Source organism: Pseudorasbora parva, chromosome 8, assembly GCF_024679245.1.
Source record: "Pseudorasbora parva isolate DD20220531a chromosome 8, ASM2467924v1, whole genome shotgun sequence".
Taxonomy (NCBI): Eukaryota; Metazoa; Chordata; class Actinopteri; order Cypriniformes; family Gobionidae; genus Pseudorasbora; species Pseudorasbora parva.
In genome coordinates this window covers 43,666,227-43,693,808 of record NC_090179.1, presented here as the reverse complement: position 1 = coordinate 43,693,808, position 27,582 = coordinate 43,666,227, and the positions used below count along the sequence as shown (strand labels likewise).

Below are 27,582 nucleotides of genomic sequence, written 5' to 3'. Positions count from 1 at the left end.
AATAACTCAAAATGAAGAGAGTTTGTGCTTAAAATAAGATAAATAATCTGCCAATGGGGTGAGAGAAATAATCCTGTTTTCTGTTTGAATTAAGATTATTTTTCTCACCCCATTGGCAGATTATTTATCTTATTTTAAGCACAAACTCTCTTAATTTTGAGTTATTTTCCCCAAAACAAGACAATTACTTTTGCTTGTCTAGTAAATACTTCTTGTTTTAAGAATTTTTAGATGTTTGGACTGAAAACAAGACAAAAATACTAATTAAGAAAAGCATTTTTGCAGTGTAGACTAGTTCTCTTTCATGTGTTACTGCGATTCAACTGTTAAATGCACACACAGTTATGTCAGAAACACATAAAGTTCACATGAAAACAGTTGGTTATGTCTGTGCACTTTTGCAGAAATCAAGTACAGAAATCCTGTGTTTATATTGGATCTGTTTTTTTAAAGTAAAATCAGTGTAATATACAGTACATACTGCTATATCTGCTGCTAAAATGAATCGAAAAACAGAAGATCACTGAAAAAATGCGAGGAGATAAACGTGGCCGACTGTGTAAAGCTCTCTGTGGGCGGGGTTTATGCTAATACGGCTGTGTCCATCAACACTTGTGGGCGGGGCCTGTGAAATGTGGCTTGTTCTGAGACGCTGCTTATGATTTATGGGGATTAAAAAAAAGGCGTGGGTGGATTTTTACCATTATAGGGTGGTTGTGTACACACACTGCCAACACACATTTATGTTCAAACACCATGTAAAAGTGAATTTTGCATAATAGGTGCCCTTTAAATATATAGAATTTTATATAAAAAGAAGAAATATTTTTATTTATATAAAATCAATATTTTATATAATATATTTTTATATAATATATATACACACACTGAAAAAAATTATAAACGCAACACTTTTGTTGTTGCCCCCTTTTTTCACGAGTTAAACTCAAAGATCTAAGACTTTTTCTATGTACACAAAAGGCATATTTCTTTCAAATACTGTTCACAAATCTGTGAACTTTGCACAGCCATTAAAGAGGAGTGGACAAACATTTCACTAGCCTGACAAGCCGGACCCACATCAAGATGTTTGGTCTGGAAACTCACCATTGACGGCTCAATCTGAGGGGCGGATAAACGGCTGTCTTTCAAACTCCCTCTGCACGCGATAGGATAGCGCTACAACCAACCAGAGCAACGAAGGTGAAGCGGAGCTCGCTGACAGATTAAACATTCGCCGTATCCGGTCGGCTAAACTCCGAACACATCTTCCCTTCTTAAGAATGACTTCAGTGCCGTTCTTTGTTCTTTTCTCAGAGAAAAGCTTAACTCCAAGTCTTCCAGAGTCGCGGTCAAAGCTGATTCGAAAGACCGCCGTTCGCCAGTTTCTGTGTTTACTAGAAGCACGCAAACGCAACTCTGCCATTATTATGTTAAGCCCCGCCCACCGACTCTATACACGATGGCCCTCATTTATCAATCTTGCGTAGAAACTGGTGTATATGTTGGCGTAAGATTATGCTTACACTCCTCTCACCGCCTGATTTATGAAACTGTGCGCACCTCTGCAATCCAGGTGTACGCAATACCTGCCCTTGATAAATGCGGCGGCTGAAAACGATCGTCATTAGAATAACACGCCCCTATAGATTCAAGTCTCCGCCTCCCCCACGCCCTCATTTTACGCCATGGACAAACAGAAGACGGCAAAGAAGCGAAACTTCTCCGACGTGGAGATCGGGCGCGCTCAATCATCTCTTTAGTCCACTAGTCAGGGCACTGATTAGGACATAAGTCAATGGGCTGACTCCCTGATCAGTGCTCTGACTACTGAACTAGTGAAATGATTGAGACGCGCCCATCAAGACCATCACCATGCAGGGAAGTGGAAAAAAAACGAAATTGTTTTATTTGGGAGTTTAAAGAGTGGAATTAAAGGCACCTACAAAAACAAAATATGGACACAAATTACGAGTACTCTTATTAGTGTGGGGGTTATGAAGCACACTCCAGCAGTTTAAAGCTGTTTGGATGATAAATTATCACAATGCATTATTTTACAGAACATGTTTTGAAAAAATTAGCATTTAATTTCGTATCACGGCACATGTATTGGGGTGTACGACAGTGATGATGATGATGTGATGTGGAGTAAGATTCATTCACATTAATAACTACATGACAATTTGTAAGATTCTTCTTATTATTATTATGATTATTATTCTTAATGACGCTTGTTATTCAGAAGAAGAATGTCGATTTTATTGATCTTATTATTATTTAAAAGAAGAAGGTCATTTTTATTATTTTGTCAGTCTGAAATATTTTAGTCCCAGTCAGTCCGCAGCTGTCGGGCCTAACCCTGAAACGTCAGGTAAAGCGCACAGGCTCGCGACTGGAGGAATACATATGCCTACAGATCAAACGCTTTGGTAAAGTCACACAAATTAAACATTGACGTTCATGTTGCACAAAAATAAGCACTCAATGTTGTCGTTGTGGTTTTTATCAGTGGGTCATATAGCATATCTTGTCAGTGCGTTTTGTGGTGTTAGGAATTGTTTTTCTGCGAATTTCGCACTAACTCAAACGTGCGTACACCACCTCCTGAGCTGGCGTAGGATTTGAGCGTGCCGTACGCCAACGTCCATATTGATAAATCTCAAAGTCACCGTGGGTTTGGGTGTACGCAAGGTGTACGCTGGAAATTTGGTGTACGCACTTTTGATAAATGAGGGCCAATGTGATTGGCCCAACCAGAGTTTGGCTTTTACAGCTCAAATGGGTATTGAGTAGGGCTGGGACAACGGGGACAAAAAATACGTCGACGCAAAATATGCGCGTCGATTCGTCGGACCCAAAATAAAGATGGTGGCGCCGGAGAGTAGTAGCAACCATAGATATACATAATAAAGTATATTATGTAATTAAGTCTATTATTTATTATGTATATCTATGGTAGCAACACGAGTGGCTCCTCAGACTTTCAGATGTGCAAGGCTTGCGGGTTGGCGCGCGGCGCGCACGGAGCAAGCGCTCTTATACACAGGTGCGCATGCACGCGTTTTGTTGTCACGGCTACATAAACAAATTTCTGCACACAGGAAGACAGATGTTTAAATTAAGTTACGGTACCGACATCCAGTTATGGTGTCCCGCCTTTGTTTTACTGTCTATTAAAGTCTGCCGCGTTTAAGTTACGGTGTAGCCTGTGTACTGTCATAGCCTACATGTTTTCATAATGCAGAATATTCACTCAGCGCGCTGTCAGGCAGTTTGGGGCTGCCCACTGCACGAGTGTGTGCACTCGAATGCCGTGACAGCGTGCGCTCACGCATACAATCAGTAGTAACAGTTCGCAATTATATCCATATATCCTTGCTTTTCTTGTAAACCCGATAAAATCCATGGCAATGAACGTCATCGGAGATGTTTAATCCACAAGCATTCTGAGAATTATTCCTACTTGTCGTTCACATCAATCTAAAAGTTGTCCTTTTAGGCTATAGGCGATTTTCATTCAAAGATGTAAAAGTAATTGCTATGTAGCCTATTGTATCATTTTTTTGCTAGATAAAAACATTAAAAACATATTGCAATAAATAATTACTCTGTTTAGCCTATGAATGGGCAATCCGATCCAGTCAGTGCTGTCATTAGAGTGTGATAGCCAAACTTAACCCTTGATTAACCAGCGGCACTGTTTGCTATTTATCTTATTCCAATCACATGCATTTTTATATGATTTGTTATTTGTTCTATTTTTTATATCTTTGCATTATATATGCAAATGTTTACTCATTAGAAATAATCTTATCTTGTTCATATAATTCAGTGTCACCTATCAACCTGTAAGTTTTGCTGCACAGCAATGAAGATACTCTTTACAAGACGTATTGTGTCCTTAATAATGGCATCAGAATGCAGCCAAAGCACATGATGGTAATAAGAAGATGGCTATAATTAATTGTAAATCATCCAAAATAAATGCCATGATCATTACATTTTATACAGGTGTTACTATATTGATTTTGTAAATGGTGATCAGCAACCAAATATTGATAATATGGAAGTTACTGCCTTTTGCCTTGGCATGACTCCACATTTTTTGCAGACAATACAAAGGCAGAGTGCAGTAACTTCAAAATAGGGTGTGTGTGTGTGTGTGTGTGTATTTTGTTATGATTTTATTGAATGCATTGTTCTTGTATAGTCTTTTACTTTGGAATTTTAAGAGCAATAAACATATATTGCAATGTTAAGGAATTAGTTTTTTTCATTCAGATAATTAAATCAACATGTATAAATTGCTATTAGGCAATTAATGGGGAGATAATCGGTAATCGAATCGAATCGTAACCGAATCGGACAGGAAAAATTAATCGTTAGATTAATCGATGCATCGAAAAAATAATCGCTAGATTAATCGTTTAAAAAATAATCGTTTATCCCAGCCCTAGTATTGAGAGTTGCTAGACGACACTCGCGGCAGATTAGATTTACTGCCGTAAATGCCGTACTGCCTAGGGTGCGTCTAGATTTCTAGGCTAACATTTCACAGGCCACAATCAACAACCTGATCAACTCTGTAAAGGAGATGTGCGGCAAATGGTGGGTACACCAGATACTGACTGGTTTTCGGACCCCCGCCCATACAGTAAAACTGCACATTTTACTTGGCGACCCCTGTTTTAGAGTGTCCTTTTATTGTGGCCAGCCTAAGGCACACCTGTGCAATAATCTGCTGTCTAATCCGCATCTCGATATGCCACACCTGTGAGGTGGAGGGATTATCTCGGCAAAGGAGAAGTGCTCACTAACACAGATTTCGTCCGATTTGGAAACAATTTTTGAGAGAAATAGGCCTTTTTTTGTGCACATAGAAAAAGTCTATAATATATATATATTAGGGCCGGGAATTTAACGCGTTAATTAAGATTAATTAATTACGGGACTTTAACACGTTAATTAATTACGCAAAAAAATAAATAACATAATTTTAACCACACTTATTTTTGCACCGCGGAAAGTTTTTCAATGAATGAGTTTTGACGGACCGATTATACTGGAACACCAACTAGTGCTCACGAGTCACGACAACAACAACAAACCATGAGTGAACATGAACGAAGAAGCTGATGAGACCGCTTTGCTTGGCCCCGTGGATGGGAAATTTTGTTTTAAAAAACGAAAGGATAGAAGCGTCGACAAGAGCATGGTTGTGTGCAAGCTATACAACAGGGAATTAGCGTATCACCGCAGCACATTGAGCTTCAAACATCACAAATATGTTATTGCTACACTTAATGGCAAACATTGCGCTGGTCTGCTGGACTGAAATAAATAAACAATATATTGTTGATTAAGCCTATGTATACAGTCATTATTCAAAGGTATACTAAAAATACATGTGAAAAATGACTTCTCATTGTTCTTAGGTCAAATATTTATATGCAATTAAAATGCGATTAATTTCGATTAATTAATTACAAAGCCTCTAATTAATTAGATTAAAAAAATGTAATCGAGTCCTGGCCCTAATATATATATATATATATATATATATATATATATATATATATATATATATATATATATATATATATATATATATATATATATCCTAAATAAATGTTTAATGTGATGCTTGAATTAATTGACAATGTTTAATTTTAAAAATAGGCCCTAAATTAAAAAAATATTGTATATAGACATAGAAACAGTCTTAGATCTTTAAGTGGTGCTCATGAAAATGGGGGCAAAAACAAAAGTGTTGCGTTTACAATTTTGTACTGTGTGTGTGTGTGTGTATATATCTCCTAAATATATGTTTAATGTGATGCTTGCATTAATTGTCAAGGTTTCCTGTTAAAAATGAGCCCTAAATTAATTGCATCAGAAAGTTTTACCAAAAACCCCTGAAACTAGATTACACATCTAAAGATAACCAAATAGAAAACCTTTTGCGAAATCCTCTTGAAAAACAGACTATTTAAAAATACAGGTCACTGTGAGACATTTTAATGACGTGCCGGAAGTTGATGAAAAGGTGTTTCCTTCTGAGCTGGTGTGCTCATCATAAGCTGCGTCTGAACGTGAAGATTCGAGTCGATGACTTGACAGACGGCGTCTGCATTATATATGAAAACACCTTCTAGTGGATGCTGCCTTCAGGCTTTCAGAGCACCTTAACATCACGTCTAATGATCCAGAACCAATTCAAGTTAGTTTTTGTGAATAATGCATATCATAGCATACTGTATATGAGTAAAGCAACGGCAGCGGTTTTCACCTGCAGCTGTATCATATGTGCTGTTATATGTCATAATATTTGTGCGGGTAAAGGCCGGTCACGGGATTATGGGCCGGTTTGACCTCTGGAAGCAGGGGTTAATTAAAAACGCTTCCCGCTGCGGGGAAGGAAATGGATTGTTTCAGAAGGGGGTCATTTATAATGCCGTGCCGGTGTGTGTGAACGCTTGTACTAAGACACTCTTAATAGGAAGACTAATCCCCTCCCAGTCGGAAAGTGACAGACCAATTACACACACCCTCCGGCCCACCGCTCGCACTGTCCGTCCCACAGACAGATCCTGACATCACCTGCCTGTGTGTGTGTGTGTGTGTGTGCATGCATATGGTTTGATTTGTGCATGTGCTATGAATGAGAATCTCTGTGTGTGTGTTTGTGTGCCAGTGTTATTTTGCATGGTAATTTATTTAAATAGAGTTTTTGACATTAGCAGGATCAGCATTTGAACTCAAACAGATCACCTCATCTTTCATTATTTTACTGAAATTGCATGTGCATACGTTTGCATAGACTGTGTGTGTGTGTGTGTGTGTGTGTGTGTGTGTGTGTGTGTGTGTGTGTGTGTGTGTGTGTGTGTGAGAGAGGAAGAGAGAGCGAGAGAAAGAAATAGCATGCCTAGGTATTAATTTTATATTGATGCATTAGTTGCTGATGTGTGAGTTTTAAGCTGTAATTGATTCGGCCTTTTTAATGTTTTAACTTTTACACCATGTTCATGTCATAAATTTGATAGCTCAATTACCTAATATTGATTTGCACGCAATAATCTGTGTGTGTGTGTGAGTGTGTGTGTGTGCAAGGGTTTAAGTGTATAAGTATGTGTTGGAGCCCATGCAGAGGGAATTTTATTGCTCAAACGTGTCGCTTTCATAGCACAGGGGATGTAATGGCGTTATTAGTTATGTTTCTTTGACATTTGGATTAATTATGATTTTTAATGCTTTGGAAAGAAGTTTCTTCTGCTCACCAAGGCTGCATTTATTGGATCAAAAATACAGTAAAAACAGTGCAATATTATTACAATTTAAATCGGCTGTGTTCTGTGTGAATATATAGTAAAGTGTAATTTATTCCTGTGATCAAAGCTGAATTTATCATCATTACTCCAGTCTTCCGAGTCACATGATCCTTCACTAATCATTATACTGTTATATACCGTTTCCATGAAAGGCTGAACATGGTCTCAGCAATGCTTAGGTAGGTGGAGCGTGTTAAAGTAACATCCACATGGATGGAGGACCCAAGGTTTCCCAGCAGAACATTGCCCAAAGCATCACACTGCCTCCGCCGGCTCGCCTTCTTCCCATAGTGCATCCTGGGGCCATGTGAGCAGTTTGAGCTCCAGTAGCTCGTCTGTTTGATCGGACCTCACGGGCCAGCCTTCACTCCCCACGTGCATCACTGAGCCTTGGCCGCCCATGACCCTGTGGCCGGTTCTCCGCTGTTCCTCTTGGAGCACTTTTGATAGATACTGACCACTGCAGACCGGGAACAGCCCACAAGAGCTGCAGTTTTGGAGATGCTCTGACCCAGTCGTCTAGCCGTCACAATCTGGCCCTTGTCAAACTCGCTCAAATCCTTACGCTTGCCCATTTCTCCTGCTTCTAACACATCAACCTTGAGGACAAAATGTTCACTTGCTGCCTAATATATCCCACCCACTAACAGGAGCCGTGATGAAGAGATAATCCGTGTTATTCACCTGTCATAATGTTATGCCTGATCCGTGTGTATATTTATTTTTTTATAACGTATTATGGTTCTTCACAAAAAATACTTAACAGAATTTTTTTTTTCAACAGTGATAATAATAAGAACCATTATTATTAGTAATAACTGAGCACAAATAATATTTCAGCATCAGATCCTCATGAGAATGATTAGTGAAGGATCATGAAGACTGGAGTAATGATGATAAATCCAGCTTTGATCACAGGAATAAATCACACTTTACTATAGATTCACAGAGAGAACTGATTATTTACATCCTAATAATATATCACATTTTACTGTATTTTTGATCAAATAAATGCAGCCTTGATGAGCAGAAGAGACTCTTTAAAAAAAATCTTTATTAATCAATCTTAATTTAATTGTTTAATCAATTAATCAATCAATCTTTTGACTGGTAGCGTGTCAACTGTGTCTCAAATGTGCCTTTTGAAGACTAAAATAGACATAATTGAGTCAATAGATGTCCTGAATGTGCAGCAGATGTTCATATTTTCCTGTTTTTTTGTAAGTCGCTTTGGATAAAAGCGTCTGCTAAATGATTAAATGTAGATGTTTTGTGAAATCGGAGACACTGTTGTGATCTTTTCTGGGGTTGTTTCCTCTCTATCTGATGTCCATCTCTCTCTCTGTGTGTGTGTGTGTGTGTGTGTGTGTGTGTGTGTGTGTGTGTGTTTTCAGACGTGCTGTGTCACGACTGGGGCGTGTGGAGCGAGGGTTCGGTGCAAGTGTATGATGGCGAGGTGACGTGGCTGTACTGTCCTCTCTTCTCTCATCCCACGCTCTACAGCTACAGCCAGACTCAGAACAGCAGCCTGTCTCTGATGTGGTACCGACAAACACACACACACGAGCTCGAGCAGCCCATCAACCTCAAACTACCCACACTGCACAGAAACCGGGAGTATCTGTGGATACAACCGGCCACGGCGCCGGACGCTGGACTCTACATCTGCATGCTCCGGTAAACTCAGCACACACAGTTTCACGTCCGAGTAATTGGTGGGCTGATCAACAGGTCTTAAAGGAGAGGAATTTGTCTGTTTTGGTCACATTATTATATTGTTACTTAAATGATTAAATGCTTTTTTTTTTCATCATGTTAGATTTAAAATAATATAATATAATTTGGATCTAAATATAAACATGGAACCAAATATGCAGGTTATTTCATTATTTTATGGTTATAATAAATATAATATAATATAATATAATATAATATAATATAAAATAGCTTTGTATAATATATAAGATAATATAATTGTATAATATATAATATAATTTTATATAATATATAATTTGGATCTAAATATTAACATAGAGCCAAATGTGCAGGTTATTTCATTATTTTGTGGTTTTAATAAATATAATATAATTTAATATAATATATTATAGTTTTGTATAATATATAAGATAATATAATAGTGTATAATATATAATATAATTTTGTATAATATAATATATTATAAACATGGAACCAAATATGCAGGTTATTTCAGTATTTTATGGTTAATAAATATAATATAGTGTGTTACAAATAAAATGTATTATTAGTATAATATTTAATTCGATATAATATATAAACATGGAAACAAATATGCAGGTTATTTGATCTGGTTTTGTGTGTGTGGGTGTGGGTGGGTGTGTGTGTGGGTGTGTGTGGGTGTGTGTGTGTGTGTGTGTGTGTGTGGCAGCAACATCTCCTCGTGTGTGAAGATTGGCGTGGAGCTGGAGGTCGTTCAGCGGGGTGGAGAGTGTGACGCCAGAACTCGACCTCACCTGAACATGTCCATACCGTTCGACAGCGAAAAAACCCTCACCTGTCCTGACCTGAACACCCTCACGCTGCCCAACAGCACACACTCCGTCACCTGGTACCACGTACGTCTGTGTGTGTGTGTGTGTGTGTGTGTGTGGACAAACATCTGAGGCTTATTCAAAATGATACTGAAAACTCATCCAACCATTATGAAGGAAATGAATTTCTTAATCTCCAGAGTCACACGGCTAATGAACTGAGGCGCTTGCAGACAATCAGCATTATTCAGTTTAGAGGTTGAACGTGAGCCGAACTATGGAAATGCAGATCGGCACGGGCACTTTCTCAGCTTATGTTATTGAATTAGAGTTTGGGAAGTATTTGGTTTTCATGAGCACCTGTTCAAATTAAATCAGTGACCTCGAAAATGCAGGAAATAATAACCGCAGGCGTGAGCGAATACTCACTAGGAATCTAGATTTCTTCTTGTGCAGTTAAAGGTCATTTCAGTCAAATGTGAGTGTTTTAACTGCATTCTCATGGTGCAATACGCATAAAACACAGAAAACTGTACATTTAGAAAACATAATCCAGCATTTATGTGGCAATTTATGTTTAAAGACAAATAATAATATACAATATATATAATTAATATAAGATAATATAATTAATATAATATAATATAAATAAATTGGAACTAAATATAAGCGTGGGACCAAATCATGTTTTTTTTTTTTTTGTCATAATATAATTATTATAATATAAAATATTGAATGTAATATAATTAATATAATATAATTAATGTAATGTAATTAATGTAATATAATGTAATTCATGTAATATAATAAAATATTATTCATATAATATAATATAATATAATATAAATATAACATTAATTTGGATCTAAATATAAGCATGGGACCAAATAATGTTGTTTTTTTCATCATAATATAATATAAAATAATTAATGTAATATAATTAATGTAATGTAATTAATATAATAAAATGTAATTCATGTAATATAATAAAATATTATTAATATAATATAATATAATATAATATAATATAATTAATATAATATAATATAATATAATATAATATAATATAATATAATATAATATAATATAATATAATATAATATAATATTAATTTGGATCTAAATATAAACATGGGACCAAATCTCATCATTTTAGGGTTTGGGGAAAAAATTCTAAAATAAATTACATTTTTGGATCTAATTAATTATTGTAACTAAATAATCATCTAAATCAGGGACTGCCAAACTCTTTTGTCAGCCCCAGTGTTATTTTAGTATTATTAATATACTAGTGGTATTGCATTTATTAATATTTTAAAAGTATTTTTTATTTTAAAAATGAATCACTTTGTTGTTTGTTCTTGTTGTGTTTTTATGTCTATTTTTAATCAATTTTAGTACTTAAACTAAATTAAAATTAGACATGATTACTTTGTAACTAACTGAAATAAAATATTTAATTTTATTTAAGTCATTTTAACTTTTTAAAATGGGTAATTTAAGGATAATTTAAATAATTATTTAAATTTATTTAACAAGTTTTTATTATTATTTATTAACTCAAATTGCAGTTTGATCTAAAGGATGATTAGAAATATGATGTGAAGCAAATTGTACATCATCAAGAGTTATTATAGTTAAATAAAATAGGCTTAAATGTCTTTCTCATTTTCCTTTAGTTTAACTTGATGCACTAAAATAGCTAAAAATAAACTAAAAACACTGCAAAAATGCTTTTCTTACTTAGTATTTTTGTCTTGTTTCTAGTCCAAACATCTAAAAATTCTTAAAACAAGAAGTATTTACTAGAAAAACAAAATAAATTGTCTTGTTTTGGAAAAAATAACACAAAATGAAAAGAGTTTGTGCTTAAAATAATCTAAATAATCTGCCACTGGGGTAAGAGAAATAATCCTGTTTTCTGTTTGAATTAAGATTATTTTTCTCACACCATTGGCAGATTATTTAGCTTATTTTAAGCACAAATTCTCTTCATTTTGTGTAATTATTTCCCCAAACAAGACAGTAATTTGTTCTTGTCTAGTAAATGTTTCTTAATGTAAGAATTTTTAAATTGTTTGACTAGAAACAAGACAAAAATACTGAGTAATAAATGCATTTTTTTGCAGTGAATGTGTAAAAATGTACAATTTAAAAACAACAACTAATAAAAATGCACACAACCCTTTTAAATTCAAATCAACACATTGTAATACTAACATAACTGAACTACTTAATCAGTATTTAATGTCTGTGCATTTATTTGTTTGTTATGTGAAAAAAAGTGATTTGAGAATCATGAATAGATACAGTTTAGCTTCATGTGACCACAGAATGCCACTATCGACCAATCAGAATCAAGTATGCCTTCACATACATGACCTTTGACCTCTCTCTGCAGCATTGCCATTCTGAATATTTCCAAGGAGACCGCGAGGTGAAAGGAGATGCTCTGGTGATCTACCGGTTGAAAAGGCCGTATGCCGGCCTCTACACCTGTGTGGTTTCATATCAGATGAACGGACGCTCGCTGCAGTTCACACGCGCGATCAACATCACGCCCGTTGGTAAGACCTTCTTATCTCCTCTTTACTTTTCTTTTCGTCATTCTGAATCCTGCGCTCGATCAGATCCGTTTTAAAGGGGTTAGTTCACCCAAAAATGAGAATGTGATGTTTATCTGCTGACCCCCAGGGCATCCGAGATGTAGGTGTGTTTGTTTCTTCAGGAGAACACAAATGAAGATTTTTAACTCAACCGTTGCTCGTATAATGCATGTCAGTGGGGTGTATTTCTATGAGAGCAAAAACACACACACATACGAATCCATATTAAACCCTGCGGCTCGTGACGACACACACTGATGTCTTAAGACACGAAACGATCAGTTTCAATCAGTATTTATGTTATTGTTTTACCTCATAGCAGGCGAATCTCATCTAGTGTTCCCAACGCCATTACCTCCGCCGGAGATGGTCAAAATCCGCCGATATCATAGATAAGTGTATATCGATACCTAATTCGACCGATCCGATTTGTTGTTGTTTTTTTTACACTTTTTATCCGCGTTTGTAGTTCTAATCAAATCCTCGTCCAACTCGCAATGGGTTGTGGGTAATATCAGCCGTTAGAGTGTGCATCGATCCGCACTTCAAATTCTGACCGGAAATAGTAAACCATCCGGGTATCTTTGGCATACTCTTTTCAGCATACTACGGTTTGGGACATACTAATTCTGTTTTTGAATACTATTTAGTATGGATAGCATGCGAATTGGGACGCAGGGTAAGAATTTTGCACAATACTGTGTATATATACAATTATACTTTCATATACTATACATTTCCACACTTTTTACGACCCACGATCTTGGACCCACTCACTTTTATCGTCTCTAATTCAGCACGTGTCTCTTTACCTACCCCCTACCGTGAAACACTTATCATTAAACACGTTAGACGCTTTATTTCCACTTTTCAAATATTTTCTTGATTTTTATTGAAAATAAATGCCTTTCCGATCTGATATGTGATGGAAAAAGGGAGTAGAGCGAGTGCGGCAAAAGGCGGATTCGAACCTCTGATCGATTTGCGTCAAAACTTAATGACATGCGTCTTAGCTCTACACCATAGCCACAGTAAATAACTCAGGGATTTCTGTAGGGGGGACCCCGAATGGAATAGTTAGCCTGACGTGGTCATACTCAATTCTAGTCAGAATATGAGTCTGCTGCTCCATTGGGCTGTGATTATGGGGCGTTTCAACCCAACCAGGAGAGACCTCGATTGGACAGACCGACAACCAATCAGAGCAACGAAGCGACGCGTTGTCAAATGTCAACAGAGTTCAACTGCACTGTGTTGCCAAGTCCGTGTTTTTTTCCGCGGGTTGTTTTCTATGTCCGCTGGTTGAAGCGACTATAAGTGATATATAGACATGAGTGCAAATTTTAGCAGCAACCTTGCCAAAATAACACATTTTACCCCAAACGCGGAGAACCCCCCGAGAAGCTATTGTTTAGGGCTAGTAGTTGGCAGGTTTTGTTGTAAAAACTTGGCAACCCTGTCTGCACGCGCGCTGAAATAAACGATCTTAGCCGGTGTTGTAAAAAATAAAATAATTTAATGATACACAGAGTACTTACCCAACACGATCATCATTTCTGAGAGAAATAGTGAAGGTGATGCAGATACAAACAAGCTCTCCGTTTAGGATTTGATCAAATATAACCCAAGCCCCTTTGATGACGTGATGATTACGGTACTGTTGATCATCTGTCCGTCATCGGCTAAAGCCCGCCCTGATGATCTCATTGGTCAGTTTCTGCTGATCATCTGTCCGTCATCGGCTAAAGCCCGCCCTGATGATCTCATTGGTCAGCTTCTGTTCTGAGATAATTACTCCTCTATGGAGCGAGGCCAGACCGAACTTCCCGAACTAAAAAAAATGTGGGCGGGGCTAAGTTCGGCTGGCATCCAGGCTACCGAATAGTCGAAGATTCGATGCATCGATATGCGGAGCCGGATTCGACCACCAATCTCCGCAGGTGTTATGAAACGAGGATCATACCATTTTGGCAATATGGGGGTGCTCAGTATTTTAAAGACGTGGCGTGGCGCGGCGCTGAGCTGAGTGTCCAGTGTGCGACCCCTTTAAGGGCGCTGAGCTTCGCACCACGCTGCACCTTTTAAAATTCGAACACTTTGTTTTCAATGAGTGTACACACTGACGGCAGCAGCACTCGGTGCCTGTCCACGGCGACTCAGGAAGTTGTTTAAAATCCTGCCGCGCCACAGTGCTCCATTTCAAGGTTTTAAATTAAATGTATATTAAATTTCCCTCAAATCGTCAATGTACTGATTTCACCCTGTGCTACAAGATACACCCATCGTGCAGCTCTTCTGTCAGAAGTCGATTCAAAACTGAGCTTGCGTGTTTATAATGTGTGTGTCCGGTGTGAGATCCTGAGACGCGGCGCTGAGCTTCAGTCCGGTGTGAGAACCCTTTAGGCACAATCGGCTTAAGATCGTGCATGTAAAGGCACTCAAACTGTTCTTTTCCTCTCTAGGCAGGTTTTTTTTTTTGTTTATTTATCAAAATGTTCTTTTATGTATTTGTGTGATGTTCTGTCTTTCGATTGCGGCTTTAAAATGTTATGAGAAAACGGTTTACGATGTTTATCCACCACATTTCCTTTTGTTTAAACCTCAATAAGAAAGCCATTGGCAGGTCGTCCGTCAGTTGGCAGGCAGTTTTGGTCGCTTAATTAAAAGTTGTTGCTGTGTGCAGTGTGTAAAGGAAAATAAAAATAGTTTTACCCTCCTGCTGACTAGTGTCTATGCCCCTCCCAACCCATTCACACACACACAGATGATTTGACTATCGGTCGACCATAGAGAGATTCGACAATTCTGATTCGAATGTGTAAATCCTTAGTCGGGGACAGCCCTACTAGATAGTATGCGGATTGGGACACAGGGTAAGACTTTTGCACAGTACTGTGTATATAGATATATACTTTCTGTCTTGTAGTTCCTGACATCACCAGTAAAGTGCCGAATATTCTGAATCCGGCGAGGGATCAGATCTACACTGTGACTCTGGGTGAGCGTCTTATCCTCGCGCTACTTTTGCCGTGTTTTCTGGGATATGCGTCAGTGAATGGTTTGTGTTGTGTTGTCATTTCAGGAGACAAAGCGACGCTGTCCTGTCGGGTGCTTCTGCCTTACCTGAACGAGGAAAAGCAGGAGATCTGGTGGACCGTCGATAACAAAACTGTGGAGCAACTCGCCGACCCGCGATTCAGCTCACCTGAGGCCAAGCCCGAGTACGCATCAGAGTTATTATCGTTAACTAAAACCAAAACCATAAAAATCTTTTGTTACTTTAACTGAAAAAGGTGTAGGTAAAGTAGATTGAACTGAACAGAACAACACACTTGTAGTGTGAGCCACAGTTTGAGAGAGTGAGGTAATCAGCAGCAGGGGGTGTGTCTACTCATGATGGGGGAGGAGAGAGCGTGAGCCAATCAGCAGCAGGGGGTGTGTCTACTCATGATGGGGGAGGAGAGAGCGTGAGCCAATCAGCAGCAGGGGGTGTGTCTACTCATGATGGGGGAGGAGAGAGAGAGTGAGCCAATCAGCAGCAGGGGGTGTGTCTACTCATGATGGGGGAGGAGAGAGCGTGAGCCAATCAGCAGCAGGGGGTGTGTCTACTCATGATGGGGGAGGAGAGAGAGAGTGAGCCAATCAGCAGCAGCGGGTGTGTCTACTCATGATGGGGGAGGAGAGAGCGTGAGCCAATCAGCAGCAGGGGGCGTGTCCACTCATGATGAGGGAGGAGAGAGCGTGAGCCAATCAGCAGCAGGGGGTGTGTCTACTCATGATGGGGGAGGAGAGAGTGTGAGCCAATCAGCAGCAGGGGGTGTGTCTACTCATGATGGGGGAGGAGAGAGAGAGTGAGCCAATCAGCAGCAGGGGGTGTGTCTACTCATGATGGGGGAGGAGAGAGCGTGAGCCAATCAGCTGCAGGGGGCGTGTCCACTCATGATGGGGGAGGAGAGAGCGTGAGCCAATCAGCTGCAGGGGGTGTGTCCACTCATGATGGGGGAGGAGAGAGCGTGAGCCAATCAGCAGCAGGGGGTGTGTCTACTCATGATGGGGGAGCAGAGAGCGTGAGCCAATCAGCAGCAGGGGGTGTGTCTACTCATGATGGGGGAGGAGAGAGAGAGTGAGCCAATCAGCAGCAGCGGGTGTGTCTACTCATGATGGGGGAGGAGAGAGCGTGAGCCAATCAGCAGCAGGGGGCGTGTCCACTCATGATGGGGGAGGAGAGAGCGTGAGCCAATCAGCAGCAGGGGGTGTGTCTACTCATGATGGGGGAGGAGAGAGAGAGTGAGCCAGTCAGCAGCAGGGGGTGTGTCTACTCATGATGGGGGAGGAGAGAGAGTGAGCCAATCAGCATTAGGGGGAGTGTCCACTCATGATGCGGAGGAGAGATAGCTGTAGGGGTGAGGCTACTCAGGATGTGGAAGTATATTAGTATGCACTAAAAAAACTAATCTAAAACTGGCAAAAAAACAATACAAATTAAACAAATTACTCAAATTACAATTAAACCATAAAATATATATTTTTAATTATTCAAAATATTGATATATATTATTTTGTTCTTTATTGACTGGTGTGTGTGTAGGCCTGGGTCGTTTTATTTCGGCAATGAGGTTAAAGAACGAGTCCTGCATGTGATGGATTTTTCCTCTGATGACCTGCAGAGGGAGTTTAACTGCTCCGCCAGAAACAGCCGCGGGTTCAACACCAGCAGAGCTGTTCTCAAGAGCCAACGTAACTACAGCACACACACTCACACACTCAGGGTCACAAACACAGTCTCTATTGCTATATAATTTACGTTTGGTGTCGGTATGATTTTTCAGTCTTACTGAAAGAGTCTCTTCTGCTCACTAAGGCTGCATTTATTTGATCACAAATACAGTAAAGTAGTGAAATATTATTACAATGTAAAATATCAGTTTCCTCTGTGATTATATAGTAAAGTGTGATTTATTCCTGTGATCAAAGCTGAATTTATCATCATTACTCCAGTCTTCAGAGTCACATGATCCTTCACTAATCACTTGGTGTATGATCGTTTAAGATCACCCTTGAACACCTGACATTAGTAACAGTAGCTAGATTTGACCAGAGAAATCTGTATTTGAAGAGTGTGTGTGTGTGTGTGTGTGTGTGTGTGTGTGTGTGTGTGTGTGTGTGTGTGTGTGTAGCCTACGTCCCCACCCTAGAGCTGGGCTGTGGTTTAGGCGTGACTCTGGCGCTCATGTTGATGATGTTCGTCATCTATCACGTGTTCTGGCTCGAGCTTCTGCTGCTCTATCGCTCCTGGTTCGGCTCGGATGAGAGATACACAGGTGAGAACACACACACACATTTACTTACTCTATCGCTCCTGGTTCGGCTCGGATGAGAGATACACAGGTGAGAACACACACACACACACACACACACACACATGTTGGTTTATGTGGTTTACAGGGACTCTCCATAGGCGTAATTGATTTTATACTGTACAAACCGTATTTTCTATCCCCCTACACTGCCCCTAAACCTACCCATCACACACACACACACACAAACACACACTGCCCCTACCCCTAAACCTACCCATCACTCACACACACACACACACACACACACACACACACACACACACACACACACACACACAAACTGCCCCTAAACCTACCCATCATAGGAAACATTCTGCATTTTTACTTTCTCAAAAAAACATCATTTAGTATGTTTTTAAGGCCATTTGAATTATGAGGACATTTGATATGTCCTCATAAACCACATTTATAGTGTAATACCAGTGTAATACCCATGTAGTTATACAAATTTGTGTCCTCATAAACCACATAAACAGGCTCAAACACACACACACCCACACACACATTTACTGACTGATGTTATACCAGGTTTATATTAACCTCAAAAGCATAGCTTGCGAGTCAAATATTAGTATGTGTAACTAGCTAAAGTAGCTTCACCGGTAACTCTACTAGCCAGATGTACTGTCTGGCTGATCTTGTGTGTGTGTGTGTGTGTGTGTGTCTCTGTGCAGATGATAAGCAATATGACGTGTACATCTCGTACGCACGCAACAGCGAAGAGGAGGAGTTTGTGCTGTCCACGCTGCGCAGGGTCCTGGAGACGGAGTTCGGCTACTCCGTCTGCATCTTTGACCGGGACAGTCTCCCTGGAGGAAGTGAGTACTGTGTATGTGTGTGTGTGTGTGTGTGTGTGTGTGTGTGGGCATGTTTTTGTGACATATGAGGACACAAATGTGTATAATGACATAGTATAGTATATGTGACATTACATGTATCTGTGTGTGAGTGTGTGTATTAATGTGTATCTGTGTGTGTATTAACGTGTATCTGTTTGTGAGTGTGTGTATTAACGTGTATTTGTGTGTGAGTGTGTGTATTAATGTGTATCTGTGTGTGTGAGTGTGTATTAATGTGTATCTGTGTATGAGTGTGTGTATTAACGTGCATCTGTATGTAGCCATCACAGACGACACGCTGAGGTTTGTGGGTCAGAGCCGGAGGCTGGTGGTGGTTGTGAGTCCGTGCAGTTCTGTCCGCGGGACTCAGGCTCTGCTGGAGCTGCAGGCCGGCCTGACCAGCATGCTTCAGGGCGGCAGCCTCAGGGTGGTTCTGATCCAGTACAAACCGGTCCGGAGGAAGAGCTGGGTCAAAGAGCTCCGGCGGGCCCGTCTGGCCCTCACACTCATCCGCTGGCAGGGCGACAAATCGGCCCCTCTGTCCTCACGCTTCTGGAAACAACTGCAGCTCGAGCTGCCCGTGAGGAGGAACACGGACACACACACACCGCTGCCAGACATCACACAACACACACACCACAGAGAAAACACACACCCTGGAAAGGACAAACTGATAGACTCATATTCCACAAGTGCGCTATAGACGTGTCCGTGATCGCCCCATCCTTCCACACACTGTTCACTATAGTGTCAGATTTGACCTTTACAGAAAGTTGAACGGTGGATGTCATAAAGTCAATCAGATTATTATGAAGCACTTCAAATAGTGATGCAAACATTCTCTAAAAACAAGACAACCGTGTCATTGGTCCGCTAAAGTCAGGTCAGTGTTGATTCAGTTCAGTTTTGATTCAGTTCAGTGTCAATTCAGTTCAGTGTTAATTCAGTTTAGTTTGATTCAGTTCAGTGTTGATTCAGTTCAGTGTTGATTCAGTTCAGTGTTGATTCAGTTAACTGTTGATTCAGTTCAGTGTTGATTCAGTTAACTGTTGATTCAGTTAACTGTTGATTCAGTTCAGTGTTGATTCAGTTAACTGTTGATTCAGTTAACTGTTGATTCAGTCATTTCACTGTTGATTTAGTTCACTGTTGATTCAGTTAACTGTTGATTCAGTCAGTTCATTGTTAATTCAGCTAACTGTTGATTCAGCTAACTGTTGATTCAGTTAACTGTTGAACTGTTGATTCAGTTAGTTCAATGTTGATTCAGTTCACTGTTGATTCAGTTAGTTCAATGTTGATTCAGTTAACTGTTGATTCAGTCTGTTCATTGTTGATTCAGCTAACTGTTGATTCAGTTAGTTCAATGTTGATTCAGTTAACTGTTGATTCAGTCTGTTCATTGTTGATTCAGTTCACTGTTGATTCAGTTAGTTCAATGTTGATTCAGTTAACTGTTGATTCAGTCTGTTCATTGTTGATTCAGTTAACTGTTGATTCAGTTAGTTCAATGTTAATTCAGCTAACTGTTGATTCAGCTAACTGTTGATTCAGTTAACTGTTGAACTGTTGATTCAGTTAGTTCAATGTTGATTCAGTTCACTGTTGATTCAGTTAGTTCATTGTTGATTCAGCTAACTGTTGATTCAGTTAGTTCAATGTTGATTCAGTTCACTGTTGATTGAGTTAACTGTTGATTCAGTCATTTCACTGTTGATTTAGTTCACTGTTGATTCAGCTAACTGTTGATTCAGTTAACAGCTAACTGTTGATTCAGTCAGTTCAGTATAGATTCAGTTCAATGTTGGTTAACTGTTGATTTAGTTCAATATTGATTCAGTTCAATGTTGGTTCACTGTTGATTCAGTTCAATGTTGGTTCACTGTTGATATAGTTCAGTGTTGATTCAGTTCAGTTTTGATTCAGTTCAATGTTGGTTCACTGTTGATTCAGTTCAGTGTTGATTCAGTTCAATGTTGGTTCACTGTTGATTCAGTTCAGTGTTGATTCAGTTCAATGTTGGTTCACTGTTGATTCAGTTCAGTGTTGATTCAGTTCAATGTTGGTTCACTGTTGATTCAGTTCAGTACCAGCCAAGTTCATCATCAGCTCTCTTTAGGTCGTGTTATTACAGTCAGATCAATAATTCTGCTGAATATTAAGTGTCTACCAAACTGAAGGAAATTAGGAGAGGGCATGACTTCGTTTGAAAACAGCCTAAATGTGAATTCTGGGTAATTTAGTTTATTTTGTTTTATTTTTATTCTATTATTGTATGTATTAATGTTTTGAAATAGCTTTTATTTTTGTTATATTTTTAGATTTTGTTTTATTTTAAGTAATTTTGTTATGTGGTTTTGTCATTTTTGATCAGTTATATATATATATATATATATATATATATATATATATGTATGGCTTTCTGTTATTTTTATTTCAGTTTTAGTTGTTGTAATTTTAGCACTTTAACTGAAACTTATTTTATTTCTGGGGATTTCCATTATTGATTTAGGATTATTTATATAAACTATATTTTTATTTTATTTTATTAATTTTAATTTAAATGTTAGTCATTTTTACACACATAATTTACTCACATACACACACACACACACACACACACACACACACACAGACACACTCACTCACATACACATACACACGCTTACTCACTCACTCTCACATACACATACACTCTTACACATAGACACTCACACTCTCTCACACACACACACACACTCTTACACACACAGACACACACACACATATCATTTCTATTTAGCTTTTAGTTTTTATTTCAGTTTTAGTACTTCCACTTGCGTTATTTCCGTTAGTTGCCAAAGCAACATTTCTAAAGTCCGTTAAATATAAGTTTTTTTGTTGTTGTCATATTTAAATGTTTCATCTAATATTTATATTCATATTTTGTCAGCTTTATTTCAGTAAACAATTTTTAACAGTTTTAGTTATCAATAATAACCATGCTGGGGATTCTTCGACTTTTTCAGCCAAACGTAAATCACTGTCAGTCAGTATTTGGAGTATTTACTTGCCGTTCCTCTGAGGATTTTAAGGAAATATTCCAATAACTTTACACCACGTTTGCATGTTAATCATTGGTCTGATGATGTCCAATAATGGCCTGCAATTCAATACAATATCTTTTTATTTCTTCTTCTTTTTTTTATGTAAAAGTATTTATTTTTCTACATTTTATGACTTAACCCAGTTTGGGAAACGCTGCTCTGGTGTAGTGTACACTTCTCATTGCAGTGCATTCTGGGATTGCACTAGATCATCAATGCTTTGAGACCTGGGCATTTACTGATTAATAATGATTAAATGCATTGGAGGTCTGGCTGGACGGTTCATTCGTTCCAAACATCCATCCGTTCTCATTCAATCGCATCGAGTCTTTGTTCATATTGTTTGGTTATCATGCAGCATCTTATATGACCATGTCATGTCCTGTATGTTCTGTGATCACATTCTTACGCTGTTTTGATAAATAAAATGTGTATGTTTTTGCATCTGCATGTTTCATTTATTCATCCCATTTCTCATGACAGGAGCTGACGCCTGTGTGCATCAATATTTACACTCATGATCATGAATGATGAAATGTTTGCGCAAGCATTTCCCTTCAGTCGTCAGGGAATGGAGGAAGTGGAAAAAACCTCAGCCAATCGTATTAAATGGGTTTTTGCGTGTGTTTCCCAACTCGAGGTCTCTCTCGAAACAGCTCAGTTTTGGCTCCCAGCGAGGAAAAACCTTTTGAAAGCACACATTTTCCACAGCCTTCGTTCTGGAAGTTTTTCATTAAGATCTTTGAACCAAAACAATCATCTTTGGGATGAATCGCATCATTAGATTCAAAGCCAATGATGTCTTTAGTTCAATGAATTACTCATTCCATAAAGTAAATGATATAATCAATCACAGTTTTTGTCCTTTTAATGTATTATGCTCTGATGTCTCTTGTGATCTAAAGCTAAAATAACCCATTGCTAGCAAACAGGCCTTCAAATATTCACCACAGTGTGTCATCCCATGATTTTAACAGCAGCTCGTCTGATTGTGGGTAGTTGTCAAGTCAGGTCACCTTTATATATTTTACAGGTATATTTGTGAGCAAAAGTGTGAATTTTTTGCTTAAAGTCGTCATGAAACAGAAGTTACGCTAGTTTTTTCATCTCCATTGTTTCTGAGTTAAAACGCTTCACAAACAAGAACAAATGTAGGGCGGGGCTTGATTTTGTCTGTGGGGAATTGATTAGATGGTTGTGGTTTGCTATTGGCTGATCTCAAGTGAGTGACAGGTTGCCCCGCCCTCTTCATCAGAGAAGAGAAGAGATGAGCTGCAAGAGGAGGGGAAGTTATTCTGATTACAGATTACAAGGGAACATGCATGGGTTAAAAAAATAATGATGTGCACAGATAAAGGACAATATTCCTTAAGAAAACAATAATTGTACATTTTGATCTCCTGGTGACACAGATGTAGGGAATGAATTACACATCCGTTTTAAATGTTTGGGGGGTCGGCATGAATTTTTAAATGTTTTTGAAAGAAGTCACCAAGGCTGCATTTTACAGTAAAACAATACAGCACAAATAGGCCTATTATTACAATGTAAAATAACTGTTTATCTGTGAATCTATAGTAAAGTGTGATTTATTCCTGTGATCAAAGCTGAATTTATCATCATTACTCCAGTCTTCATGATCCTTCACTAATCATTCTCAGATGAGGATCTGATGATCAACACACATTTAGGATTATTAGTCAATACTGTATCAACCCTTCTTCCTAGACAGGTTTTGTCTTACCCTGATTCACTGTGGTAAGCCTATACGTGTTTAAATCTTAGACCTGACAGGATAGTTTTCGCGGGAAATTGCGTACATCCGCGCCCGCCACTCGCCCGTGTGTGGTTCGTCATATCCGTTAGCTCCGCCTACTTTGTCGCGGTTAATTGTCACAACATTAGCTTGGCTTTTCAGAGATGGTGAGAATTCGAAATGTTGTAAAAGCGACACACGGATGATGGTGTTTTTATTCCTTAACAGGTCAGTAATGTGTGTTATATTGAACAGATAAACTGTTTGTGTAGCTCTCTAACAGAGTTCTCTGTAAAGCGTTATCTTTTGTGAAGATCGTGGTTGTTGTAGTTTATTTTCGAAGAAGTATCGAGTCTATTAATGGGTAAGGCTACAGTAACGTTTTCAGTTACTCAGTACGTGTGATCCTTTCCATCTAAATTGGTTGTTTTATGAGCAGAAGATGAATCATATTCATCCGCAAAGTCATGCAGAGCCGAAGCACAACCAAAACAATGTTCTTCCGCGAAATGCGTGCAGTTTTACATGGTGTAACTTTAAAATAGACATTGTATAAATGTCCTTACTGAATAAAAGAGAAATGTATGTATATTTATAACAATAATACTTTGTATTATTTATTACTTTAGGCTAGCATCTATTACAAAAAAAACAAGTTACCGCTGAGGGCGTCTATGGTAGTGACGGTAAAATTACTATTATCAATGTCACTCTATTTTGTCCCTCTTTTGGAAATTTGTGAAATCACTATTGTTGAGTTTTTTGCTATTTGAGCAAATGGGGACACAATATATTTAACGTAATCTCTCATTCACCTCTATAAAAGTCATCCCAACTATGACGACTTCCGCTCTGAGAAACCCGGAAATATGAAAAGGGTCTGTTGTTATTATCTGATAGTGATAGTAGATTTCGAAACATGCTTATTTATGTATTCTAAAGGTAGGGAAAGTCTGGGTGGTTGCCAGGGTGTTGCTATGCAGTTGCTGGTGTATTCTAGAGGTAGTTAAGAAAGTCTGGGTGGTTGCCAGGGTGTTGCTATGCAGTTGCTGGTGTATTCTAGAGGTAGTTAAGAAAGTATGGGTGGTTGCCAGGGTGTTGCTATGCAGTTGCTGGTGTATTCTAGAGGTAGTTAGGAACGTCTGGGTGATTGCCAGGGTGTTGCTATGCAGTTGCTGGTGTATTCTAGAGGTAGTTAAGAAAGTCTGGGTGGTTGCCAGGGTGTTGCTATGCAGTTGCTGGTGTATTCTAGAGGTAGTTAAGAAAGTATGGGTGGTTGCCAGGGTGTTGCTATGCAGTTGCTGGTGTATTCTAGAGGTAGTTAGGAACGTCTGGGTGATTGCCAGGGTGTTGCTATGCAGTTGCTGGTGTATTCTAGAGGTAGTTAAGAAAGTCTGGGTGGTTGCCAGGGTGTTGCTATGCAGTTGCTGGTGTATTCTAAAGGTATAGGAAAGTCTGGGTGGTTGCCAGGGTGTTGCTATGGAGTTGCTGGTGAATTCTAGAAGTAGTTAGGAAGGTTTGGGTGGTTGCCAGGGCATTGCTATGCAGTTGCTAATGTATTCTAGAAATAGTTAGGAAGGTTTGGGTGGTTGCCAGGGCATTGCTATGCGGTTGCTGATGTATTCTAGAGGTAGTGAGGAAGTTATGGGTGGTTGCCAGGGCGTTGCTATGTTGTTACTGGTGTATTCTAGATGTAGTTAGGAAAGTCTGGGTGGTTGCCAGGGTGTTGCTATGGAGTTGCTGGTGAATTCTAGAAGTAGTTAGGAAGGTCTGGTGGTTGCCAGGGCGTTGCTGTGCAGTTGCTGATGTATTCTCAAGCGGCAACCTCCACCAGTTTCTGTTAAAACAAATACAGAAGTAACTTATACTGCAATTCATCGACTGGCCACTCGAGACAGGCTCCAGAAGGGAGCAGAATCTCATTAAGCTCCATGTTAAAATGCCCAACAGCCTTTACAGCAGAAAAAAAAACATGTTACCAGCCTGGTACACATTGTGGTTTTGGTCTATACGGCTAATTTAGCGCTTCATAACAACTGTGAGGGTGGTGAATATATATATATTTTTTAAGTCCTTCATTTACATTATAAAAAGCCTTAGAGTTCTGCATAATTAAGGGCGTGGCGTGGCCTGGCCACTTTGAATGACAGGTGGATTGCCATTTATCCGCTGTCTGTTAGTCATCGTGTCACCTCAGCTCCGCCCACGTCCTGCCTCTTTGCCCATTTTCTGTTATCCGGGCATCTCTACTTTAATTAAAACCTCAAAGCTTCAAAGCTGCTCTTCAGAATCCTATGGGTGACGTCACAGACACTACGTCCATATTTTTTACAGTCTATGTGTATTCTAGGGGTAGTTAGGAAAGTCTGGGTGGAGCCCAGCCTTCGCTCCCCACGTGCATCAATGAGCCTTGGCCGCCCATGACCCTGTGGCCGGTTCTCCGCTGTTCCTTCCTTGGAGCACTTTTGATAGATACTGACCACTGCAGACCGGGAACAGCCCACAAGAGCTGCAGTTTTGGAGATGCTCTGACCCAGTCGTCTAGCCGTCACAATTTGGCCCTTGTCAAACTCGCTCAAATCCTTACGCTTGCCCATTTTCCTGCTTCTAACACATCAACTTTGAGGACAAAATGTTGACTTGCTGCCTAATATATCCCACCCACTAACAGGAGCCGTGATGAAGAGATCATCAGTGTTATTGACTTCACCTGTCAGTGGTCATAATGTTATCATAATCTTATTAGTTGATTAGTTAATAGCATTAGAAAGATTTTACTTTCAAAAAACATGTGAAATGGGTGTGTAAAAGGTGTTTGCCATTTTGTTGCATTTTCCACCAGCAGGGGTCACCAGCGTGTGGCGTTCCCAACGCTTTGAAACAGTGAATTATTTTGCGAACCCAATGTTTCAAAGCTCTCTCTCTCTCTCTCTCTCTCTCTCTCTCTCTCTCTCTCTCTCTCTCTCTCTCTCTCTCTCTCTCTCTCTCTCTCTCTCTCTCTCTCTCTCTCAGACCTGATGGAGTCGGTCCTCAAGTGTATGCAGGCGTGCCGACGGCTAATGGTGGTGTTGAGCTCAGACTGTCTGTGTGAAAAGAGCATCAGTCTGCTGGAGTGTCGCCTGTGCTTGTACCTGCATCACACGTCGCGCGCCCAAATCGTCACCGTCAGACGGCGCACACTCAGCGCCTCCTGCAGTGACATCGCGGAACTGCGCAACAACTCCACCTCCATCCGATGGCACGGGGCGCGCTCCGAGCAAACGAACTCTCGCTTCTGGAAGCTTCTGCGGCTCGCGCTGCCTCTGCGACCTCTCGCTCTCGGGAAAAGACTCATCGATAGCACTTCCTCCCATTCAGACCTGGCGTCCGTGGCCACGCGATACACGCAAGCGCAGACGGTCTCGCTCAGACACCCAGGCAAAAGCAGCCGGGTCGGAATGAGGCACCTGGGCGTGAGTGGGCGGGGCTGCGATAGAACTGGGTGTGTCTGTGAGCTGAAGGGGCGGGGCTGCGCCATCTGTGTGAGTTTTCAAGAAAGTCGCCGAATCTGGGGCGCAGTTATCGCTCCTCAGTGGAACACACACCTGCATCAGCCTGTGGCCAATGGAACGATACATCACACCACACACAACTCCAACACTGGACCTGGCAACGACCCCGGCATCGACCTCTGCCCCTGTGAACCAGTCAACAAAAACCAGACTAATGAGCTACAAACAACACACTGTTGACGTGCACACTGCTGGAAACTGCACACCAACCAGTGAATATTATGAATGTGATATGTTAATACTTACCATGAATTCAATAAACCAAACATCAACCTGACCTTAGACTATTTTTTACAGGGTAGTATATATACACACTCACTTAAAGGATTATTAGGAACACCTGTTCAATTTCTCATTAATGCAGTTATCTAATCAACCAATCACAGGGCAGTTGCTTCAATGCCTGCATTTAGGGCTGTGGTCCTGGTCAAGACAATCTCCTGAACTCCAAACTGAATGTCAGAATGGGAAAGAAAGGTGATTTAAGCAGTTTTGAGCGTGGCATGGTTGTTGGTGCCAGACGGGCCGGTCTGAGTATTTCACA

At 39.7% G+C, this 27,582-nt stretch overlaps 1 protein-coding gene across 7 annotated transcripts in view; it reads left to right on the top strand.

The window, feature by feature from the left end:
* Positions 1-27,315, top strand: part of il1rap (interleukin 1 receptor accessory protein) — a 41,763-nt gene extending 14,448 nt beyond the window's left edge. For 6 of the 7 annotated variants that reach the window (XM_067451385.1, XM_067451380.1, XM_067451384.1 and 3 more), the window contains 9 exons: positions 8,726-9,008; positions 9,739-9,925; positions 12,242-12,407; positions 15,373-15,444; positions 15,529-15,667; positions 17,035-17,183; positions 17,624-17,767; positions 18,481-18,624; positions 26,500-27,315. In XM_067451385.1, coding sequence (XP_067307486.1) covers positions 8,726-9,008; positions 9,739-9,925; positions 12,242-12,407; positions 15,373-15,444; positions 15,529-15,667; positions 17,035-17,183; positions 17,624-17,767; positions 18,481-18,624; positions 26,500-27,218 — 2,003 coding nt within the window. In that variant the 3' untranslated portion in view covers positions 27,219-27,315. Of the gene's footprint in view, positions 1-8,725; positions 9,009-9,738; positions 9,926-12,241; positions 12,408-15,372; positions 15,445-15,528; positions 15,668-17,034; positions 17,184-17,623; positions 17,768-18,480; positions 18,625-18,926; positions 19,620-26,499 lie in introns of those variants that run through there. The other variant, XM_067451386.1, reaches the window with a different exon arrangement.
* The last annotated feature ends 267 nt before the right edge of the window (positions 27,316-27,582 follow it).